The sequence below is a fragment of the Marmota monax genome, unplaced genomic scaffold (genome assembly GCF_021218885.2).
Source record: "Marmota monax isolate L192 unplaced genomic scaffold, Marmota_monax_Labrador192_F-V1.1 WCK01_AAM20220418_F8-fsc00101, whole genome shotgun sequence".
Lineage (NCBI taxonomy): Eukaryota > Metazoa > Chordata > Mammalia > Rodentia > Sciuridae > Marmota > Marmota monax.
Window position 1 is genome coordinate 217,336 of NW_026692786.1, and position 22,269 is coordinate 239,604.

The 22,269-nt window shown below is 36.4% G+C and overlaps 1 protein-coding gene across 1 annotated transcript; it reads left to right on the plus strand.

Annotated features, from left to right (window-relative positions):
• Positions 1-2,536: 2,536 nt before the first annotated feature.
• Znf567 (zinc finger protein 567) lies at positions 2,537-22,269 on the plus strand. The gene is made up of 6 exons (XM_046448007.2): positions 2,537-3,924; positions 5,167-5,261; positions 6,157-6,245; positions 16,523-16,649; positions 16,915-17,001; positions 19,914-22,269. Exons 3-6 carry the CDS (start codon positions 6,237-6,239, stop codon positions 21,629-21,631), a joined length of 1,941 nt encoding a protein of 646 aa, XP_046303963.1. The 5' UTR covers positions 2,537-3,924; positions 5,167-5,261; positions 6,157-6,236; the 3' UTR covers positions 21,632-22,269.

A 22,269-nucleotide genomic window follows, 5' to 3' on the forward strand; every position in this document is an offset into this window, starting at 1 on the left:
ATCCTCTTCTGGGAAAGTGGTTAGTACATTTTAGGTTGTATACAGGATAATTTTATTACATTAAGCAGAAATGTGACCTTGCTTATGACTTTGTTACTTTCTGTATTCAGGGATTAAGTATGGTTTTGGAAGATAATTATGGGTGCCAAGTTCATAAAAAAGGATTTGTGGTGGTTAATGTTGTATATCAACTTGGCTGAGCCACATTGCTCAGATATTGGTCAAATATCATTCTAGATGTTTCTGTGGTGGCATTTTTTGGATGAGATTAACATTTAAATTGATGGACATTGTATAATGCAGATTACCTTCCATATTGTAGGTAGGCCTCATTCAGTCAATTGAAGTCCTTAATAAAACAAAGACTAACCTCTCCTGGGCAAGAAAAATTGTGTCAACAGACTGCCTTTGGACTCAAACTGCAATTTTTTTAATCCATTCAAATTGATGTTTAGGGCCTCATTAGTTATAAAGGAAAGGCAAAATAAATCTACAGGGTAGCACTTCATACCCATTAGAATGACTATGGTTTTACTCATAAAAGCCTCAAAGTGGAAACAACCTAAGTGCCCTGTTCATATGGAGTCCAAAACCAAACAAAACTAAACTATTTTGATGGAGGTCAAAGAAATAGTTAACTTTGAGGTGTATTGATTGGTAAGAGTCAGGAAGGACCCTTTATTTCTATGTCTTTATCTAATATTGATTGAATAGGTTTATTTTTTTTAATAAAAACATCAAGCAGAGGTTGGGGTTGTAACTCAGTGGTAGAGCACTTGCCTGGCACCTGTGAGGCACTGTTTTGATTCTCAGCACCACATAAAAAATAAATAATAAATAAAATAAAGGTCAAATTCTTTAAAAAAATCATCAAGCTATGATTTTAAGATTTGTGCTCTCTGTTATACAAAACTCTTATTAAAAATGGGAATGTTGGGCAGGGGATATAGCTTAGTTGGTAAGTGTTTGCCTGGCATGCATAAGACCATGGATTCAATCCCCAGCACCACAAAAACAAACAGAAAACGGGAAAGTTGCAAATGCTTAAAGTACACTGTTGTGACCAAAAAAAAAAATCCTATATGCCTACCTCCAGGTGCTCATCACAGAGAAACAGGTAAGTAATTTCACACACACACAAAAAAAAATCTTCAAAGAAACTGTTTCCAGGTGAACTTTATTTTAAGCTTTTCTGCACTCTCTAAATTTCCTCATTTTACAATGAGAAATGTTGCTGCTCCTTGAAAGCAGGAAAAGCAATAAAAGGAGATATGTGTATGAAACATGGAGTATAGTATTGAAGCAGTTTGAATTCTGCTGCTATAGGCCCAAACTTTCTTCAGAGACATTTTGGAGTAACAAATCAAATACTATCTTAATGATCCTAAATCTAGAAACCTAACATTTTATACACAGTGGATTCCTTTTATGAGTTGCTTTCATTTATCCTATTAACCAACCTCTCCACCAGTCTTGCACCAACAAGGAAAATAGATGGCTTGAAAATAGATAATTAATGAAGTAATGATAAGCCTTAGAGAAACCTTATTGTTAGTACTACTAAGGAGAACAAATGGAATTTAGGCCTGATATGGCTATTCGAAAACTGATACCATTCCCTTAATCATCAGGCAGAAAGGAGTTGAGAAAATATTCTAATAGATGGCAATGATGACACCTTAGAAATAACACTTTAGAAATTCCAGTTCTAGGAATCTTAAATTAATCCATCAGAAAATTAGCTATGCACTTTTAAGTTTCCTTAACGAGTCACAGTGAAGAAAGTAATACAGAATTTGAATTAGAAAGGGGGAAAAGAGACACTGCAATCAAGGAGACCCAGCGAAAGTAAAATAAATATATATAGGTCCTGTAATCATACCTTGAACAAATTCCTACGAATGAGTGACTCATATTTCACCTAGAAGAAATCTATACCACATTCCTGAGTCTGCATCCTCCTCAAATGACAGGTGCCCATTGCCCATAAGGACCTGGAAGGGAATGTAAAGATGGGCAAGACTTGAGAGTCAGCAAGAAGTTTCTCAGGAAAGCTATTGGTTAAATAAATTACCAGATCTCCATGTCGTAAAATACTAAAATGTGAAATTCTGGAAAATAGTTAAAGATATGGAATATTTTCAAGATATAACATCAGTAGAGAAATCACTTTACAAAACAGGTTGAATAATACAATTCTATCAATGTAAGTAAGAGAAAAAAGCCTGGAAAGTTAAACACCTGTTTCCATTTTCTATTGCTATGTAACCACATCTGAAGATTGTGGTTTAAAACAATGATCTCATTATTCTGGGGTTTGGCAGTTTGGGCATGGCATACCTTAGTGGTTCTGCTGATCTTACTCATGTGATAGCAGTCGTTGGCTTGGAGGAGGTTAGATGGTCTCCCTGGGATATTGGGCAGTTGTTGCTGTCAAATGGACCTCACTTTGCAAATGATCATTTATTTTCAAGCTGTTCTTGGCCTCACAGTAGTGGGACTCAGGGCAGGAAGAAGACAAGGGCAAAAGCTGCAAGACCTCCTGAGGCATTGTTTCTGAAGTCTCATAGTGTCACTTCTACCAGATATCTTTGGTAATGTTTCTCTTTCTTCGGAGCTCTTAGAGAACTTCAAGGGAAGAGGGGAAAGGCAAAGGAATGGTAAGGAGCGCCCAGACTAGCTATATTTGAAGAGATTCTTCACCATTACACAAACTCCCATTGTCTTCTACACACATGCAGATGAAAGAGAGATGCTGGAGTACTGCAAACACCTCTTAGTATCCAAAGGAAAGGCCAATGCCACTGGTATCCTGAACTGGAAACATTCTCTAAATTTACACCAGTTTCCTGGGGAGAGAGCTCCTGGAATGGTGTGGTTCTAAAACATGAAACTTGTCCTCAGTAGAACAAGGGAGATCCTCAGAGGAAGCAATCCTATTCCTAGGCTCTCTTCATCATGTCTTGATAAAACTCTGCCTAAGATACACTTCCAACCTTAAAAGTTTCATTCCAAAAAGAGATTTGTGTTTGCAACCTGTATTCTACCACTCAAATATCTGACTCCTATTTTGATGACCATATCTCTGCAGCTGGAGTCCACATCGCTACAAAGCTGGAGGGGAAAGAAGCAGCAGGGAATTCAAGAGATACTGATCCCAAGAAAAATCTAAAACCGGTTACTAGGCAGGCATTCACTGATTTTTCTCTGTGTGTTAAACACCAGGATGAGCTCTAGAAGCAGGGGTGACCTGGTGAAGAGGCATCAAGTCATGCATACATTGCAAAACTACTCTGTTCGACCTATGAATGGCTGTAGTCTTCACTGGCACACACATCAACTCGGACATCTTCCTTCAACAAATTCCTTTGTCCAAAAATTAAACCTAGAACTGCAGAAAAGAAGTTGTCAGTCACTATCACAGTAGGTCACAGCAGCTCTGTCATATGATGGATGGTCTTAAGTCCCAGTGTCACACACCCCACATTATAGCTAAAAACAGTCACCCAAAAGGTCCCTCGTCTGAGCAGATAGACAAGAGCACAATCACGCACCGGTCAACCCCTCATTCCACTACCCTCCTTTCGGAAACGCACACACACACACACCCTGGTACACAGGCATTAACTCCAGGCGCATATCTCTTTGCACCCAGGGAGCTCCTGGCTTCCTCAACCCGAGAGTCTCCTTCACCTAGACCAGGTCACCACTCTGTGCCAGGCAACTATTAGACTCCGAAGAGGAGCCTGCGATTAAAGTTTGAAAGCGGCCCCGAAGGTCTGTGGGAAATGTAGTTCAAGACTGGAAAAGCCCGGATGTCGACAAGGCGCGCTTAGTCTGAGGCCCAGAGGAATGCGCTGCCGAGACCGCAGGGAAACAGCGCCTAGCAATACGCAGGCGCAGACTCTTGGCCAGTGGCCGAAGGTGAGGCTCTTGGGTCCTCTGGGTGCCGAGGGGGCGGGTGATGATGGGGACCGTTCGGCGGGCCGAGAAGGAAGGTGGGAGCTCGGGTGGGGAGAGGAAGGAGGGAAAAGGGACCTGGACTGAGGAGACCGAGGAGGAAAGAGAGAGTCCAGGCCCCAGAGAAGACAGGAGGGGAACCATTACCCCGAGGCTGGTGTGAGCTCTGCGGGGGCAGATTTCTGCCTTTTTTTTTTTTTTTTTTTTTTTTTAATTCCTCCCCTCTCCACTAGGAAGTCCCAACGCCTGGAACGCAGCTTGGCACACAACTGGCATTCAGTTTGTGTTTTTTTGGTGCCTATTCTTGTGGGCAAGGGACGAGGAGGGTGTGTTACAATGCGTGATATGCAACCGATTATTTATGAAAGTGATAGGGTCTCTGCGTGTCTAAGTTTTAAATTAGGTGCGAGTCGATTGTGTTTCAAACTGTTACTTTGCAGAGAAGACAGTGAAGGGATTGTGAGCGAAATTTTGTTACTTTGTATAGAAGTATGTTATGGCTCCAAGACCGCACGTGACAGGGGGAGGCCTAGGAGATGATGAGTGTGCAGTGGGTAATATGTCTAATTTCTGAAGTATTTTGTGTACAGAACCCACAGTGACTATGAATGTGGCTTATTGTGTGACTAAGATGGAGTGCTTGAGAAACCGGGTACTGACTACTTATGCATTGTTTAGATTCTCCGAATACTGGCTGTTTTGCTTTTTTTTTTTTTTTTTAACACTGGCAATTAGACAAGTAAAATAAGTAGAGATTTTTTTAAATGGAGAGGAGATAAAATAAGTTTCAGATAGGATAGTATATTAGGAAACCCCCTACTGACAGGTGACAAATGGTGTTCTATCATTGGAAATACACTCTTTAAAAAAAACAAAAGAGAATGAAAAACTTTTCTCCCATAACTGTCACTCTCAAAATTTCTATTTGGCTGAATTTTGTTTTCCTTTCCTATGAATTCCTGGAAGGTTCAATAATTACTTTAGATATTCTTAATAAAAAATAAAATCTGTCAAACATCTACACACAAGATCAATCTCACAATAGTCACTTAGCTAAATGAACTAAAAATCATACTTCAAATTTGTTTCAAAAGCAAAAACTTTCTTCCACTTGATGGAAGTGGTGTGCAGTGTGAAAGGGTTCAAGATCAGGTTTTATTCTCTAATTCCCGAACCTCTATTTTGTCTCTGCTTTATTCCCTGTAGGTGAATAGACTCCAGCTCCAATGGATTGGGACCTGGGAAAGAAAAAAGTCAGAGACAAGATGAAGCCAACATGACTGATACTACTATAATTTAGCGTAAGTCATCTTTTATCTTTTGAGAGAACCTGTTTCTGAAAACCTCCAGATACAGTTGTCTCTCATGGGCACAGCCTCTTCTCCAGCTGCTCCCTTGGTGCTTCCTTTGGACATGCAATGGCCCACCTGCTCTGGTGGATCCTGTTTGTCTAGTTAATCCTCTTGCATAGGATCCAGGACAACCCAGGCAGCCTCCATCCGTATAGTCCTCATCAAGTGCTAAGTTGAGAATTATCCATCTCAGTTATTTGCCCTTACAAATCCTGGAAACATGCACATTTTGCCAAGAATTCTCTCACCACTTTGGTTTCTAATGGCATCAGAATGTGGGAGACCCTTGTTTGTTATGAAGAGGAAGCACCCACATTTTTCCCCTTAGAAAAGTATTCTAAAAATAATTTAATCTCTTTTTTTAATATTTATTTTTAAATATTAAAAAAATAAATATTAAAAAAAGAGACACAATATCTTTATTTTATTTTTAAGTGGTGCTGAGGATCGAACCCAGTGCCTCACGCATGCCAGGCGAGCGCACTACTACTTGAGCCATATCCCCAGCCCATAATTTAATCTCTTAAAGACACATTCCTCTAAGCTTCTCCAGACTCTTGAGGTACAAGTTAAATTAATGGTATCAAACCTTATCGTCAGCAGCTTTAGAAAATCCTATTTTAGAATGAAGGACTCAGAATTTTGTTTCACTCACCATCTTTGGAATATCCTCTGAGACTGAGGCAGAAAGATTTCTAAGTTACCATTCTCTTCCTTATATTTATGTTGGATGTGCAGAGTGGACAAGGGCCCAAAAATGGAAATAGTTTTAATTGATTTGTAAGTATAGAGAACTGTTAGGCATGTGTAGTCTCATGTGGCTTTTTTTTTTCCTCTGTCTTAGCTTTGCTGTTTTAGAAATTGTCCGTTTTCTAAAGAGGAGTGCAAAGGAAAGACTGGTCTTCTCTTGCAGATCTCAAAATCATGGCTCAGGTGAGGTGATGGTTCCTTTCTGAAACTTCTGTTATTGTTACAAAGATATTTCTTGTCCTAAATTGTCCCACCAGTCTTCTCTCTTAGAAAACTGGTCCCCATTTCCTCCTTTCTCAGTCTTCTCCCAGAAGATATACAGGGACAGAAGTGCATTTCCTTGAATTAATGAGAATATAGATTTTAATTTTTTTTAGTTGTAGATGAACACAATATCTTTATGTATTTATTTTTATGTGGTGATGAGGATCGAACCCAGTACCTTACTTGTGTGAAGAAAGCACTCTACCACTGAGCTAAAGCCCCAGCCCCTTATGTAGATTTTAAAAAGAAGATAAAACCTTTGTCACATTCACAGATCTGAGTAAAGATGGATTTAAAATTGATAGAGTGGTATCAGTAAGTGGCAAGAAGTCATGTCCTGAGGCTTTGAGGATAGAGATGATTGGCAACTTGTACAAAGAACTGAGAATCTTGTTTATCTTGTAAATCCTTTAATACAGAAGGAAAAACCTATGGCCTTCTAATAACATGATTTCTAGAATACTGATGTTATAGATTTATTCCTATTTTAAAATTTCTTCTAATTTTGTATTTGAATATAGAAAGAAATAAGTGTAAATGCATAGACCATCAACTGAACTAGATGTATAACTCTTAAACTATTCTGCTTTTGGTTTCAAAGACACTAATCTTTCCTGTTTCATTCAGAGAATTTGCTTTATGTCTTGACCTTTCTTAAAATCTGATATTCTCCAGATTATATGTTAATTTATTTCTCTTTCATTTATTGTTCCCAATTCATAATGAACCATATTATTTTAATGAAGCCTAAATAAGTTTTACACTTCTATCCTGAGAATCCAAACTTTATATCCATCATCCAACTACACAACACCTACATGTTCCACAGATACTTCATGCACGTGTTTGAGTTATCTTAGTATCTTCCCTGCCCATCCTGTCATTTATGTTTTTTCAAACTGCTTATGGCCCCAGCCTCTACCCACCTGCTAATATAGCTGATATGATTTAAATGTCTCCTACTGAAAATCCATTTCATGGCAAATCCTGTTCCTTATACCACAGTTCCCTCCTTCCTCAATGATACCATTTTTATTTGGGTGTCTCTCTCATTTCCCATTTAACATCTTTATTGCTTTTTCAGTTCCCCAAGTGCCCCCCATAGTGCTTGCTTGCACATCTTTTTATTTATTGTGCTTTTTCATTTAACTTCTTAGTGTTGTAAAATATATAAAACATAAAATTAACATTTTAATTATTTTTAAGTGGGTAATTTGGTCCCTTTCAGTATATTAGCACTGTTGTATAACTGTCACCACTATTTCCAGAACAGGCAATAAATAGGCAAACTCGTACCAATAACTTCCCATTTTATGCTTAACACATTTAGAGAGAGGAAAATATTAAAATGTTCAATAGTTTAAATTCAAGAACAAATAATCATTAATGATAATACAGTTTTCTAATTCATTTATATGATACACATCTCTTTCTATTTAGATCATCTTTAAATTCTCTTGAGTAGCAGGGAATATGGCTCAGTGGTAGAACAGTTGCCTAACATGAATGCACAAGGCCCTGGATTCCATCCCTGGCACAAAAAAAGGAAGGAAGGAAAGAAAAGGGAAAAAATTATCTCAGTAATTATTTGTTGTTTTCAGTGTATCAGTCTTGCAAATTTTTTATATTACTCCTTAGATATTTCTTTTTTTAAGTGTTAGTATCAGTGATATTCGTTTTTATTTCAACTTTCTATTTTATTATTGCTAGTATATGAAATGCTGTTAATTTGTGGGGTGGGTATATTGACCTGCAACTGTTCTAAATCCACTTATTCTAGTAATTTTTAAATTTCTTTCTTGCCTTATTATGTTGTCTAGAACTTTCAGTACAATGTTGAATAGAAGTTGGAAGAACAAACTTTTTAAAAAATAATTTTAGTCATAGATGAACACAATGCCTTTGTTTTATTCATTTTATTTTTTTTATGTGGTGCTGTGGATCAAACCAAGTACCTCACAAGTACTAGGCAAGCACTCTACCACTGGGCTACAACCCCAGCCCAAGAACAGACATTTTTGCCTTGTGTCTGACATATGTGAAAAGTATTCAGTCTTTATTCAGGCACTACTTTAAGTAGTGATAGTAATTCTATAGGGTTTTTTATTTTTTTTAAATTGGTGTTGGGGGGGCACATGCATACACATTTGTTTTTATTTTTGTGTTTGTTTCTTTTTGTAGTGCTGGGAATTGAATCCCGGGGCCTTCTGCATGATAGGCAAGTGCTGTATGAGCTTCTCCCTTATTAGTTTTTCATTTTCTTTTACAATTTGATTGAAGAAGTTAGCTGATTTTTTTTTTTAATCATGAATGGTGCTGAATTTTGTTCAAGTTTCTTACATCTGTTGTTTTTTTTTCTATACCTATATTTCTATAACATTCAATGATTTTTTTTTTTTTTGGCGGTATTAGGCAATGAACCTGGGGGCACACTACTGCTGAACCACATCCCCATTGAGCTATATCCCCAGCCCTTTATATTTTTTCTTTTTAGGCAGGGTCTCACTAAATTGCTGAGACTGGGCTCAAGCTTGTGAACCTCCTGCCTCAGCTTCCCAAGTAGCTGGGATTATAAGCATGTGCCACCATGCCTGGCTATTCATTGATTTTGAGATGTAAACTTAGTTGTGCGAGGATAAACTATACTTGATTATAATATAATACTTTTGCATATATTGCTTGATGAATTTGCTAATTCATTGTTAAAGTAGCTTTTTGAGGGGGGGGTTGTTTTATCTGTGGTTCATTCAGGATTTGGTCTATAGTTTCTGTTTAATACCAGGTTAATCCTGCCTCATAAAATGGGTTGGGAAGTATTTTCTTATTTTCTAAAATAATCTTTCTCAAATGTTAGAATTCACCAGTGAAGCCATCTGACTCTGGAGATTTCTATTTCCTTATGAGAATATGTTAAACTACTAGTTTAGTTCTGTAATAGAATTAAGGCTATTGAGGTTATCACTTTTTTTTTAATTCACTGAGCTTTTGTAGTTTTGTGTTTCTCTAGAAATTTGTCCATTTTATATAAGTTATAAACTTTACTGGCATAAAGTTTTCCAGTTATAGTCTTTTATTCTTTTGGTATTTGAAAAATCTGTCACAGTGGTTCTTTCATTTTTCTTCTGGTAATTTGTGTCTCTCTTTTCCCCTCAATCATTGGCCAGAGATTTGTCAGTTTTATTGACTTTTTCAGAGTACTTGCTTTGGTTTTTATTCAAGTCCTCCAGTGTTTTCTGTTTCTTTTTTTCTGTTTGTTTCATTAATTTGATTTTAATTAGTTCTTCTTTTCCTAGTATTATACATGTGCATGCTTACTGACTTAAGGTATTCCTTTTTATCTAGTAGACGGTTTTAATGCTGTAAGTTTCCCTGTAAATACTATCCCTTATTGGCCGCCAACAAATTTCAATACATTGCATTTTTCTTTTCTTCTTTTAAACATTTTCTTCCTTTGCACATTTTTTTAAAAAATTTATTTTTATGTGGTGCTGAAGATCGAACCCAGGGCCTCACGAATGCCAGGCAAGCGATCTACAGCCCCAGCCCTGCATTTTTATTTTCATTCAAATGTTGAAAGTATTTTCTCTTGGGCTGGGGTTGTAGCTCAGTGGTGGAGTGCTTGCCTAGTACATGTGAGGCCCTGGGTTCAATCCCCAGCCCTACGTAAAGATAAATAAAATAAAGGTATTGTGTCCATCTACAACTAAATGTGTGTGTGTGTGTGTGTGTATACTGTATATTTTCTCACATCCTTTGTCATTTTTTTTTGACACATTGATTGTTTAGAAGTATTTAATTTACATGTATTTGGGGTTTTAAAGGATTTGGCTTCAAGTTTCATTGTTTTCTTCCCTATTGTTTGTTTTCCATTTCAGTGATTTTTGCTTTTATCTTGTATATTTCCTTATTCTTGCTTTGAATTTACATTTTTCAAGCCTCTTAAAATAGAAGTCTAAATTATTAATTTTAGAGGATTCTTATTTTCTAGTATAAGCATTTAAACATAAAAGTTTCTGAGCCTGTTTTAACTTCATCTGCAAATTTTGATCTATTTTTAGTTTGTTCAGAACATTATTAAAATTTCATTTTGGTCATTCTTTGATTCTGTTGGTTAGTTACAAGTATATTGTTTAACTTCTAAACTTTGGGACTTGCTTCTAGATAATCTTCTTTAAAAAAAACAAAAAAACGACTAATTGTTATGGCTTTGATCTGGAATGCCCCTCAAAGGTTCATGTGTTGAAAACATCATCCCCGCTGCAGCAATGTCTACAGGTGGTGGGAAGTGACTGGATCATAAGGGCTCAGACCTCATCAGTGGGTTAATCTATTGATGGCCAAATAGACTATGGAGGTGGGGACTTATCTGGAGGATGTAAGGACACTAGTGTGCACCCTGGAAGAGTGTATTTTCGCCTGGCTCCTTCTTGCTTCCTAGCTACCATGAGCTGAGCAGCCTTCCTCTACTACATCCTTCTGCCTGAGAATCAGCTAACCATGGACTGAATCCTCTGGAACCATGAGCCAAAATAAACTTTTCCTCCTCTAAGTTCATGTCAGGTCTTTTGGTCACAGCAACAAAAAGCTAACACCAATTTAGTTCCATTTTTGCAGAGAAAATATATGTAATTCATCTTTATTATATTGAGACTTGTTTAGTGAATGGTCTACTTGCTCTTAAAAAAATGTGTTGAGAAATTACCAAAAGTTTTCTATCAATGTCAAATGAGTTTAGATTGTATTTTTTAGATATTCTAAGTCTTTACATATTTTTCTCCCTTAGTCTTCATTCTTTCGGTTACCAACAAACATATTAGCACCAATCACAATTTTGAACCTTTAAAAAATCTTGTTTAGCCACACACAGTAGTACATGCCTGTAATCCCATCATCTCAGGAGGCTGAGGCAGGAGGATCATGAGTTCAAATCCAGCTTTAGCAATTTAGTGAGGCAACTCAATGAGACTCTATTTCTAAATAAAAATATTAAAAAAGAGGTGAGGATGTGGCTCAGTATTTAAATACCTCTGAGTTCAATCCGCTCAGTATTTAAACACCTCTGAGTTCAATCCCTAGTATCTCCCCACAAAAAAACTTGTTTAAATTTTGTCAATTGCAACTCTGTGCCTATACATTTGTGATTTCATTTTCCTGATATGTTTACTCTTTTATTATTATGAAATTTTATTATTATGTCTCTAATAATAACATTCTTCAACTCAGAATCTGTTTTGTCTTTTGATTACCATTATCAGTTCATCTTTCCCCATTGTATTTCCCATATATGTATTTGTGTATTATATCTTTTTTCATCCTTTTATTTTAGTTTGTTTGCATCTTTGGCATTTAAAATTTTTTTTTCTAGAGAATTTCTTAATATTTATTTTTTAGTTTTCGGTGGACATAACATCTTTATTTTTCACTTGGTGCTGAGGATCGAACCCAGCGCCCCACGCATGCCAGGTGAGCACGCTACCGCTTGAGCCATATCCCCAGCCCCGGCATTTTAAAATATTAATCCTGAGTGGAGAAAAAGGAATACTTTTACACTGTTGGAAAACAGTATGAAGGATCTTTAAAAGACTAGACATGGAACCATCATACCACTCCTCGGTATTTATCCTAAAGAATTAAAGTCACCATACTGTAGTGCTACATGCACACTCATGTTTATACCAGCACAGTTCACAATAGCCAAACTATGGAACAAGTCTAGGTGTCCATAAAGAAAATGTGGTATATATACACAAATGGAGTTTTATTTAGCCATAAGGAAAATGGATGGAACTAAAGATTATTATGTTAAGTGAAATAAGCTATATAGAAGGTCAAGGGTTGTATGTTTTCTCTCATATGTGGAAGCTAGAGAGGAAAAAGGAAAAGAAAGGTAGGTGGGGGGAAATCCCATGAAAATCAAAGGGAGATCACTAGAAAGAGATGGCAGTCGGGGAGGGGGAGAGCTGGGTAGTGATACTGGCCAAATCACATTGTTATATTGTGTGCATGTATGAATATATAGCAACAAATCCCATCATTATGTACAACTATATATAGTGCACCACTAAAAAAAAAGTGGAAAGATAAAAAATTAGGCTTAAATTTCCTTAACTTAGCTTTGGAAGAAGATTGACTTTGTATAGATATATTTTATATCAATCATTAAGGAATTATACATTGATTCCTATTTGTTTTCATTTTTACTGTTGTATTGTAGAGTTAGTATACAATATTGTCAAATGCCTTTTGAGGATTTAGGAAGTTCACTATAATATTTAATTCATATATATGTTAATTTTCTAAAATAAAATATTCATCTTGAGTTGGGGTGTACCTGGTATGTAGGAGCCCTGAAGAAATATTTATCCTTTCTCCTTTCTGACCCCTGGCAACCACTCCAAAAATTTGCCTTTTCTGGAAATTCTTAGCATTGGAATCATATGTTAGGTAACCTTTTCGGATTGGCTTCTTTCACTTAGTAATATGCATGTAGTTCCTTCTAATCGGCTTTTGGTGATCTATTCCTACATCCTGTTGTATTTTATATCAAATCCATTGTTGTAATTAATTTTAAGTCATTTATTGGCACTTTAGTTATAGCTGCATTTTTTATGGTTACTTTAACATTGCAATATGTAATCTTTAACTTATCAAGGTTTACTTAAGTTAATATTAAGTTATTTGAGATAAAATACATCAATCTTGCAACATTTCAGTTTTATTTACTGACTCACATTTTTGGTTTATATGCCATGTATGTGAGTGATATTTATGTTTGTAATACATGATAATCAAATGTTTAGTTTAAAAGGGTCTATATCCCACAAATGAAACAGCTGCCCGAGATTTTTTTTTTTATTTCTTTTTTGTTTGTTTGCTTTTTGCTTGTTTTTTGTTTTTGGCTGTGCTGGGTATTAAACGAAGGCCTCACGCATGATTGACAAATATTCTATCACTGAGCTGCATGCCCAGACCTTAAGAATAGTTTTTATGTTTGGAAAAATTCAAAAGGAAAACATTTCCAACATACAAAAATACCATAAAATTCAAATTTCAGCATCCATAAGTAAGTTTTACTGAAATATAACATTATCAAAGTTGAGTGTGGTGGCACTTACCTGTAAACTACTCTGAAGACTGAAGCAGGATGATTACAAGTTCAAGGCCAGCCTCAGCAACTTAGTAAAACCCAGTCTCAAAGTAAAAATAGGAAGGAAGAAAAGGAAGGGAGGGGAGGGGAGGGGACAGAAAGGAAACACAATATTGTCTGTGGCTGTTTGCATGCTAAAATAGTGGAAAAGGGTAGTCTTTTATATACAACATTTCTCATCATAATTAACCAGTGCTTTTACCTTCAACCTAAAGTGCCGGGTTTCTGTTCTCACGACTAAAAGACTCAGGGTTTACTCCAGTTGAACTGGGCTGACTGGGCTGCGCAAAATAACCACACAAAAAACACAAATACCTTTTACTTTGGGGTCGCTGTGACGGCTCCTCTGACCTAAAGGGTCTGCAGAAAGAGAGCGAGAGTACACGCTGACCCCTTTTATTGAGGAGAAGCTATTCAAATGAGGCAAGGGGTCAGGTTTCAGGGGGCTGAGTCTGTCTTCATGATGTCCACCGTCAGCAGGTTGACTGACACCTGGATAGGCCACACCCAAGGGCACAGTAAGAGAAGGGGACACACACAAGGCACTTCCATGGAAGATTCTATCCTAAACAGGACAAGGGGTTATATTACAAAGGAACAGGTGAGCATAGCTTCACCATGGGGCTGTAGCAAGACACACCCATGCACGAGACACTGACCCTCGAACCCAAGAAGGGTGGGGAAAGTCTGCCACATTTCTGTGACTGAGCGCCTCAGCACCCAGCTGGGGAGTGTGAGCCAGTCACGTGCAAGGTTGGTCTCCCACACTAAAGAAATTCCTTTATTAGTAATTTTGATGTTGCAGACCTGCAAGTAATGAATTCTCTCATGTTTTCTCTGAAAATGTCTTTATATTGCCTTCATTTTTAATGGATTTGCTGAACATTGAATTTTGGATTAATTTTAGCTTTGCTTTTAGTAATTTGATAGGATCTGGAAGTATGATTTTCATTGCTATTTATTCTTTTGTTTCATTAAGCATTTTAAATATATAAGTTAAAGATTTTTACTATATTTGTATGTCTTGTGTTTCCCCAATAATTTTTGAATGCTTTTTTCTTTTTCTCTCCCCTGAGACTCCAGTTCCATCTGTGTTGGATTACTTTGAAATTGACCTCCAGATCTTTGTGATTCTGTTATTCCATATCTTTTTTTCTTTTTATTTGGATTGCTTATTTCTGTTGATTTATTTACAAAGCTATTTTCAACCTCTCTATTTCATTTGTTGCTCTTTTTATAGTTCATATTTTGGATTCCTCTCATTTTCTATTGAACACATTTATAACAGCCGTTTTGAAGTCCAGGAAATTGTTTCTATGATTATCATTTTGTTCAATATAGGCCATGTTTTCCAACTCCTTTTTTTTTTATTTGCATGTCTAGTAATTGTTGCTAGAAAATTGAACATCAGAATAATACAGTAATCTGAATCCTATTATATCTATTGGTTCTTCTGAGGACTATTGGTTTGTTTCTTTGTTTTCTAGTAGGCAATTAACTTGCTTGGAGTCAAACTATACCCTCCCCTCAATGTGAAATGACTGATATATCCTCCTGTTTTTTTTTTTAGTTGTAGATGGACACAATCTTTTGTTTTATTTATTTTTTTAATGTGGTGCTGAGGATTGAACCCAGTGCCTTACGCATGCAAGGCAAGCGTTCTACCACTGAGCCACAACCCAGCCAGTCCTCCTGGTTTTTAAGCTTCTAGTTCTGCTTTTTACCCTGGTTTTGAGGATCTCTTTTGGGTTCATATGCTTTAGCTCTCATTCAAGGAGTTAGTGAGGTATACTCACATTATGGGACTTACTTTCTGCGGTGCTCTGGCTTCTACGGTTTCATCCCTATCCTTCTTTTTGCTTTGTTAATCCTAAGCTCTGATACCTCAATCCAATAAAACTCCAGTTTTCTTCTGCTTGATCTGTGATCTATTCAAGTTATGGAATACTGCAAGTCAAAAAAGCAGAAGTCTTAAAATATATTACTAGGTACACTTCTGATTTTCAAGATTCTTTTCTGTTTTTTTCTCTCTGATTTTTGCTAAGTACTCTGATATCTCCAACATATACGGAATTTAACTATTAGCCAAGGGATTTAGAAGAGTTTATACTCAGTTATTGAGTCTCATCCTTTCTAGAGCTCTTCCCCTTGCAGAATTAAATTTCCAGCTCATTGGCCACCCCTGTATTCTGTCCTGTCATCATGGAGGAACTAAGTGGTGCTTTTCTGCATGGAGAGCTACAGGGTCTTGGGCATTCTCAAGGAAAAGGTCAAAAAATTAACAGCTCCTATCGTTGTTGTTGCTATCCTTCAAGGATATGCTGTCCAATTTCTGCCTGCTTTTGTGGTTTTCCTGTACTTTGCTTTAGTTGCTTATTACCTTCAGTTGCTTATTACATTTGTGTCCAGATTGTATAACTGCTATCTGAGAATGTTTTCCTGAGCAGTTTACTCTTTTTTATTGTTGAATAATGAAAGTATCTTAGAACCATTTTCTTCCTGCATAAAACATTCATCCTTAAGGGGGAAAATTTTTCCTTGGTAAAACCTGAAAAAGGTAGTTCTACTTTTGTGATTCGTTGTATATTACATATACTTCTATGCTGTACCTGTAACTCCTTGCAGGTTCGTGTTTACACATACATTCTTTTTTTTAAAAAAAAATACTTTTGTTATTAATAGGGTTCATTTCAACATATTTATAAATACATATAAATATGTGCATTTATAGTTTGCTCTGTTTCAGTCCCTAGTCACAAAATTTTCTTTGTCTGATGCTATAATTTCTCTTGAGCAGCAACAATGGTTTGTTTGTTTTGGTCTCCCAATAATCCAGTACAGGTTTTGGATATAAACTGGCTTAACAGTAATTGTTTTTACAATGCATTTATAAATTCAGTGGGTTCTTTTTCCTTACAGTGTAAATCACAAAACAAGAAAAATGATAGTCTTTCTTTACAAGTTTTCATATGAATACCACAAAAACAATGACCAAGGAGGCTTCAGTATTTAGTTAATCTGTTGTCTTCACAATTTCAAACCATTATAGGAATCAGTGTCATTCAAAGATGTGACTGTGGATTTCAGTCAGGAGGAGTGGCAACACCTAGATTCTGCTCAGAAGACTCTATACATGGATGTGATGTTGGAAAACTATTGCCATCTCATCTCTGTGGGTAAGAAAAACTCTGTTTGAAGCTGTTTGTAGAATACATTTCATCTCAAAATACATAAAGCGTGTAATCTTGAATTTCAGGGAAAAGAGGTAATAAATTCCTTTTGGTTCACTGAAAGGATGATTGTGTCTTCCCTTGCCTGTTGCAAGGTTCTCAGTTTACTGTTACACAAATGAGAATCTTAATTTGAAATACTGAACATATACCTTTATTTTTCAAAATTATTGAAGCTTAAATTGCCAATGTAAGTCTTTTCCTTTATTAGGATGTGACATCACCAAACCTGATATGATCCTCAAATTAGAACGAGGAGAAGAGCCCTGGATGTCATTTGCAGGTCATGCCTGCTTAGGTAAGCAGATGAAAAGTGGAAAGTAAATTTTAAAGGAATAAGGTGTTGGGAGTACTTTTGGAATGTCTTGGGAAGTTTTAAAAAGATACTCCTAACTTTCAAAATGACCTTTATGCCTACAAAACTTAAAACTGATTTCTGAGCTGAGCTCAGCACTGCATACCTGTAGTCCCAGCTGCATGGGAACCTGAGGCAGGAGAATCACTTGAACCCAGGAGTTTGAGGCTTAGCCCAGGCAACATAGTGAGACTCATCTCAAAAACACAACCAACAACAACCATCAAAAACAAAAATAAACAGACTCTTTCAAAATAGGCTTTTCTAGTTTGCTTGGTATTACCAAAGATATTTGCCACTACTTAAAGTGTACTGTAAACTCTTTTTCTTCTTGCTCTTTTTTCTTTATGTCTGTCTTTGTAGTATTTTCAGTCCTTGCCTTTTAAGATAGATTTCTTTCAGGCAATCTTAAATCTGTTCTTTGAGATGGGTGTGTTGGTGCATAACTGTAATCCCACTGAGTTTGGGAAGCTAAGGCAAGAGGATTGCAAGTTCAAGGCCAGCCTTAGTAACATAGTGAGGCCCTGAGCAACTTAGCAAGACCCTGCCTCAAAATAAAAAGGGCTGTGGATGTGGCTCACTGATTTAGCATCCTTGGGTTCAAATCCCAGTACCTGAATAAATAAATAAATCTGTTAAGAAAATTCTTGCAAGTTGTCTTAGTTACTTTACCGTTCCCCCCCCCCCCACCGCCTTCATAATACCTCAGGTTTCTTTCCTGCACTAAGCCTTAGTTCCCATTCTCACTACAGATCTGTTAATTTTAAAACTCACTTGCCTCAGCTCCGGCTTTCCTTAGTTACAGTTGTTCTCCATTAAACCTTTGTGGTTCATTTTATATGACTGATCATCATTCCTAAAGTCAACCCTTGGTTTGGGTAAACAACACTAACTCATTCTTATCCTAATTTCTTGAGTGATTATTTTACAACTTGGTCTCTTTTCTTCACCAGTGTGTCTGTCCTCCCTAACAGTGCCTGACATGTAAGAGTCACACACGTTTAAAAGAATACTGTACTCTTAGTCTTCATTTCTCAAATTTATCTTTAAGGGATCTGTCTTTAAATCATGACAACCCCTTCCTTTCTCAGAACTTCAGCTGTTCATTTTCTGTACCTGGCACTGACATCTGCTACTCAGCATGTTTCTCCCTCCAAAGTATTGTAGTGTCTTCTCACCTTTTTTGTTACAGCATGTTAGAAATTAAACATCTCAGCTCTTAAATTCTTTCCCATCATTTCTTAGTTACTTTATTCCTGCCATGATATCAGCCCAAATCTTCTGTCTCTGTCAACATTTCTTCTGGATCTGTTCATAATTATTTATCAGCCTGTGAAATATATTAACATTCTGTTATACTCTTATTTCTCACTGATGTGCAAAATGAAAACCCATGTTTCATCTCTTCATTATTATTAAGTATGTTGCCTTTGTTATAACATTTGTCTCATTCATTCAATTTATATTGTTACTCTCTTAACAAGATATACCATTACTTGTTAAAATAGAAAATTCTCATCTTTCTTAAACTACTTCAGTAAGCCTTCATATAGTCTTTTCAGCTTTTCTTTCTTACAGAATTCTTGCTAATCTTTATAAAGCCCAAGATTAAAAATCAGCCTATAATCCTATATATCAGCCTATAATCCCAGGAGCTCAGGAGGCTGAGGCAGGATGATTGCAAATTCAAAGCCAGTCTCAGCAAACTTAGCAAGGCCCTTAGCAACTTAGTGAGACCCTGTTTCAAAACAAAAATAAAAATGGCTGGGGATTGTAGCTCAGGGATTGAGTGCCCTGGGTTCAAACCCTAGCAACACACACACACAAAATCAGTTTCCATTTAATCTGGGCTCTGAGGTTTTTCCATAAATGAAGGATTTGTCATCACATAGGTACTTTTTATTGTGTTGTATATACTCCCTTCCAAATGTTATGTTCCTTTTCCATAGACTGACTATTCCTTCATTACTTCACATCATACCTGCCTTCCTCTTATTTGAATTCCTCTGCTACCTACTTACTAAAGTACACATGCACAGCCGGGCACAGTGGCGCACGCCTGTAATCCCAGCATCTTGAGAGGCTGAGACAGGAGGATTGCAAGTTCAAAGCCAGCCTCAGCAACTTAGGAAGACACTACGCAACTCAGTGAGACCCTATTTGTAAATAAAATACAAAATAGGACTGGGGATGTGGCTCAGCGGTTGAGTGTCCCTGAGTTCAATTACTGGTACCAAAAATAAAAAAATACACATACACAATTCTTGAATATTATCATATAATTTAAAGTCTGATTGTATATGGTTTACACTTAAAAATTCTTTTCTCCGAAATAAATGATCTTCTTTTGTAACCTTCTTTACTGGATTATATTACATGTTAGGTGTTCAAGAGTTATTTCATTAATTGCCTGTATTAAAGTATAGGTGATCTTCTGTGTCCTGCAAAAATAATCCTTCTCTTAATATTTTCCCCGAACAAACATTTCTACCAATACTTTTTTATCCATCTTGCTTAAAGTATAATGCCCTTTGTAGATTTACTTAATTGTCTGTGAATCTATTTTTCTTTCAATCCCTCTTTCCACCATTCTGTTTTACTTTGTCTATGAAGTTCTGTAGGATGTAAAATGTAATAATAGTGTTCATTGCTCATTTTTTTTTCCATTATTTCCCACACTGAAGCAGAGTTTTTATTTAGATTCTATGTTTCTTCTCTTTTCTTCCCATCCCCAGGCAGAGAGTAATTTGTCCTGGGTTTTTTCTACTATCTCATTTCCTAATACATTAGACCCCAGTAGACTCTTTCCCTAGCAACTGTGTGAAGATTCACAAGTTGTTATTAATTTTTTTTAGAAGAAAACTGGAAAGCTGAAGACATTTTAATGAAATTCAAGGAACACCAAGATAAGTATTCTAGATCAGTTGTGTGCATTAACCACAAAAGACTTGTCAAGGAGAACAGTATATATGAAAAGACACTTAATCTAATCAAAAAACCTGTTGATTCAAAAAATCTACCTCCTGACTATGACACTCATGGGAAGACTTTGGAAAATGTTTCAGGATTAATCATCAGTAACCTAAGTCCTTCAAGAAAGAGAATTAATGAGTACAATGGATTTGGGAGATCACTACTTAATAATAGGCAAGAAACAGCTCCTCCTGAAGTAAAATCCCATAATCAAAGTGACAGGACCTTCTGTCATAATGATGTGCTTATACAGTATCAGAAGATGGTAACTCCAGCACAGTCATTTGGATACAGTGAGTGTGAGAAATCATTCCTTAAAAAGGGAGGCTTGATCACACATAATAGAGTGTATAGAGGGGAAACCCTACCTGTATATAATAAAAAGAGAAGAGCAAACAATATTGAAAAAAAACATACATGCACTGAATGTGGGAAGTCCTTCTGCAGGAAGTCAGTATTGATTCTGCATCAGGGAATTCACACAGAGGAAAAACCCTATCAATGCCATCAGTGTGGGAATGCATTCAGAAGGAAGTCCTATCTTATTGATCATCAGAGAACTCACACAGGAGAGAAACCCTTTGTTTGTAATGAGTGTGGTAAGTCCTTCCGCCTAAAGACAGCACTCACAGATCATCAGAGAACACATACAGGGGAGAAGTCATATGAATGTCCACAATGTAGAAACGCCTTCAGATTGAAGTCACACCTCATTCGTCATCAGAGAACTCACACAGGAGAGAAACCATATAAGTGTAATGACTGTGGAAAGTCCTTCCGCCAGAAGGTAACACTCTCTCTACATCAGAGAATTCATACGGGGGAGAAACCTTATATTTGTAAAGAATGTGGAAAGTCTTTTCACCAGAAGGCAAACCTCACTGTACATCAGAGAACTCACACAGGAGAGAAACCCTATATTTGTAATGAATGTGGGAAATCCTTCTCTCAGAAGACAACCCTTGCTCTTCATGAGAAAACTCACAATGAGGAGAAACCCTATATTTGTAATGAATGTGGAAAGTCTTTCCGCCAGAAGACAACCCTAGTAGCACATCAAAGAACACATACAGGGGAGAAATCTTATGAATGTCCTCACTGTGGGAAAGCCTTTAGAATGAAATCATACCTCATTGATCATCATAGAACTCACACAGGAGAAAAACCATATGAATGTAATGAATGTGGGAAATCATTCAGTCAGAAGACAAATCTCAATCTACACCAGAGAATTCATACAGGAGAGAAACCCTATATCTGTAATGAATGTGGGAAATCCTTTCGCCAGAAAGCAACTCTGACTGTACATCAAAAAATACACACAGGGCAGAAATCCTATGAATGTCCTCAGTGCGGGAAAGCCTTTAGCAGGAAGTCTTATCTCATTCATCATCAAAGAACTCACACGGGAGAAAAACCATATAAATGTAATGAATGTGGAAAGTACTTCCGCCAGAAGACGAATCTTATTGTACATCAAAGAACTCACACAGGTGAAAAACCCTATGTTTGTAATGAGTGTGGTAAGTCCTTCAGTTATAGGAGAAGCCTCATTGTCCATCAGAGAACACATAAGGGAGAAAACATGGAAATGCAATAAATAAAGTGGTTTCTTTGTGAAGTCTTTCCAAGTTAATGTAAACCTTTAGTTTTAAAAACAAAAGCATGCTTAAACATGTTGATGTAATTTTAATCACAAAGTTTTTAAAGTTCCACACCACAAAACTACTGTTTATTGCATATGAAATGTGTATGATCATTATTATTAGGTTGTAGCTCTGACACTAATTTTCAGTTATTTAAAAATATAGTACATGTAGAAGCAAATTACAAAATGGTATCAGCACTGATCACCATAAATTTTTTAAAAATATGAATTCTAATTATTTTTGCAGTCTATGTAATAAAAAGTAGTTTTTACTTCCCCAAATATTACCACTTCTACAAAAAAAAAAATGATTACCATTTCCCTGGCTTATAACCTCATTAAACTAGTTTATGCATGCTCTCAAACTTTATTTATATATGTTTTACTTAGACATCGTGAATTCATGTCCTTCTTTGTTTCCCTGAACATTTTAAAGATCTGTATAATATTCCATGTGGTAGTAGTATGTTCTTTTTTATTTTGTATACTATATCATTTTAATAATATACTGTTATTTATCCTGTTGGCAGATATTTGTATTTTTATAATTTTCTATTATAATAAAATACTGCCATAAATATTCTTGTTTA

Bases quoted from the DNA above. Each gene is read 5' to 3' on its own strand.
- Znf567 (XM_046448007.2), top strand. The intron at 16,650-16,914 runs GTAAGAAAAACT...TTCCTTTATTAG, and splicing joins TTGCCATCTCATCTCTGTGG to GATGTGACATCACCAAACCT. The intron at 17,002-19,913 runs GTAAGCAGATGA...AATTTTTTTTAG, and splicing joins TGCAGGTCATGCCTGCTTAG to AAGAAAACTGGAAAGCTGAA.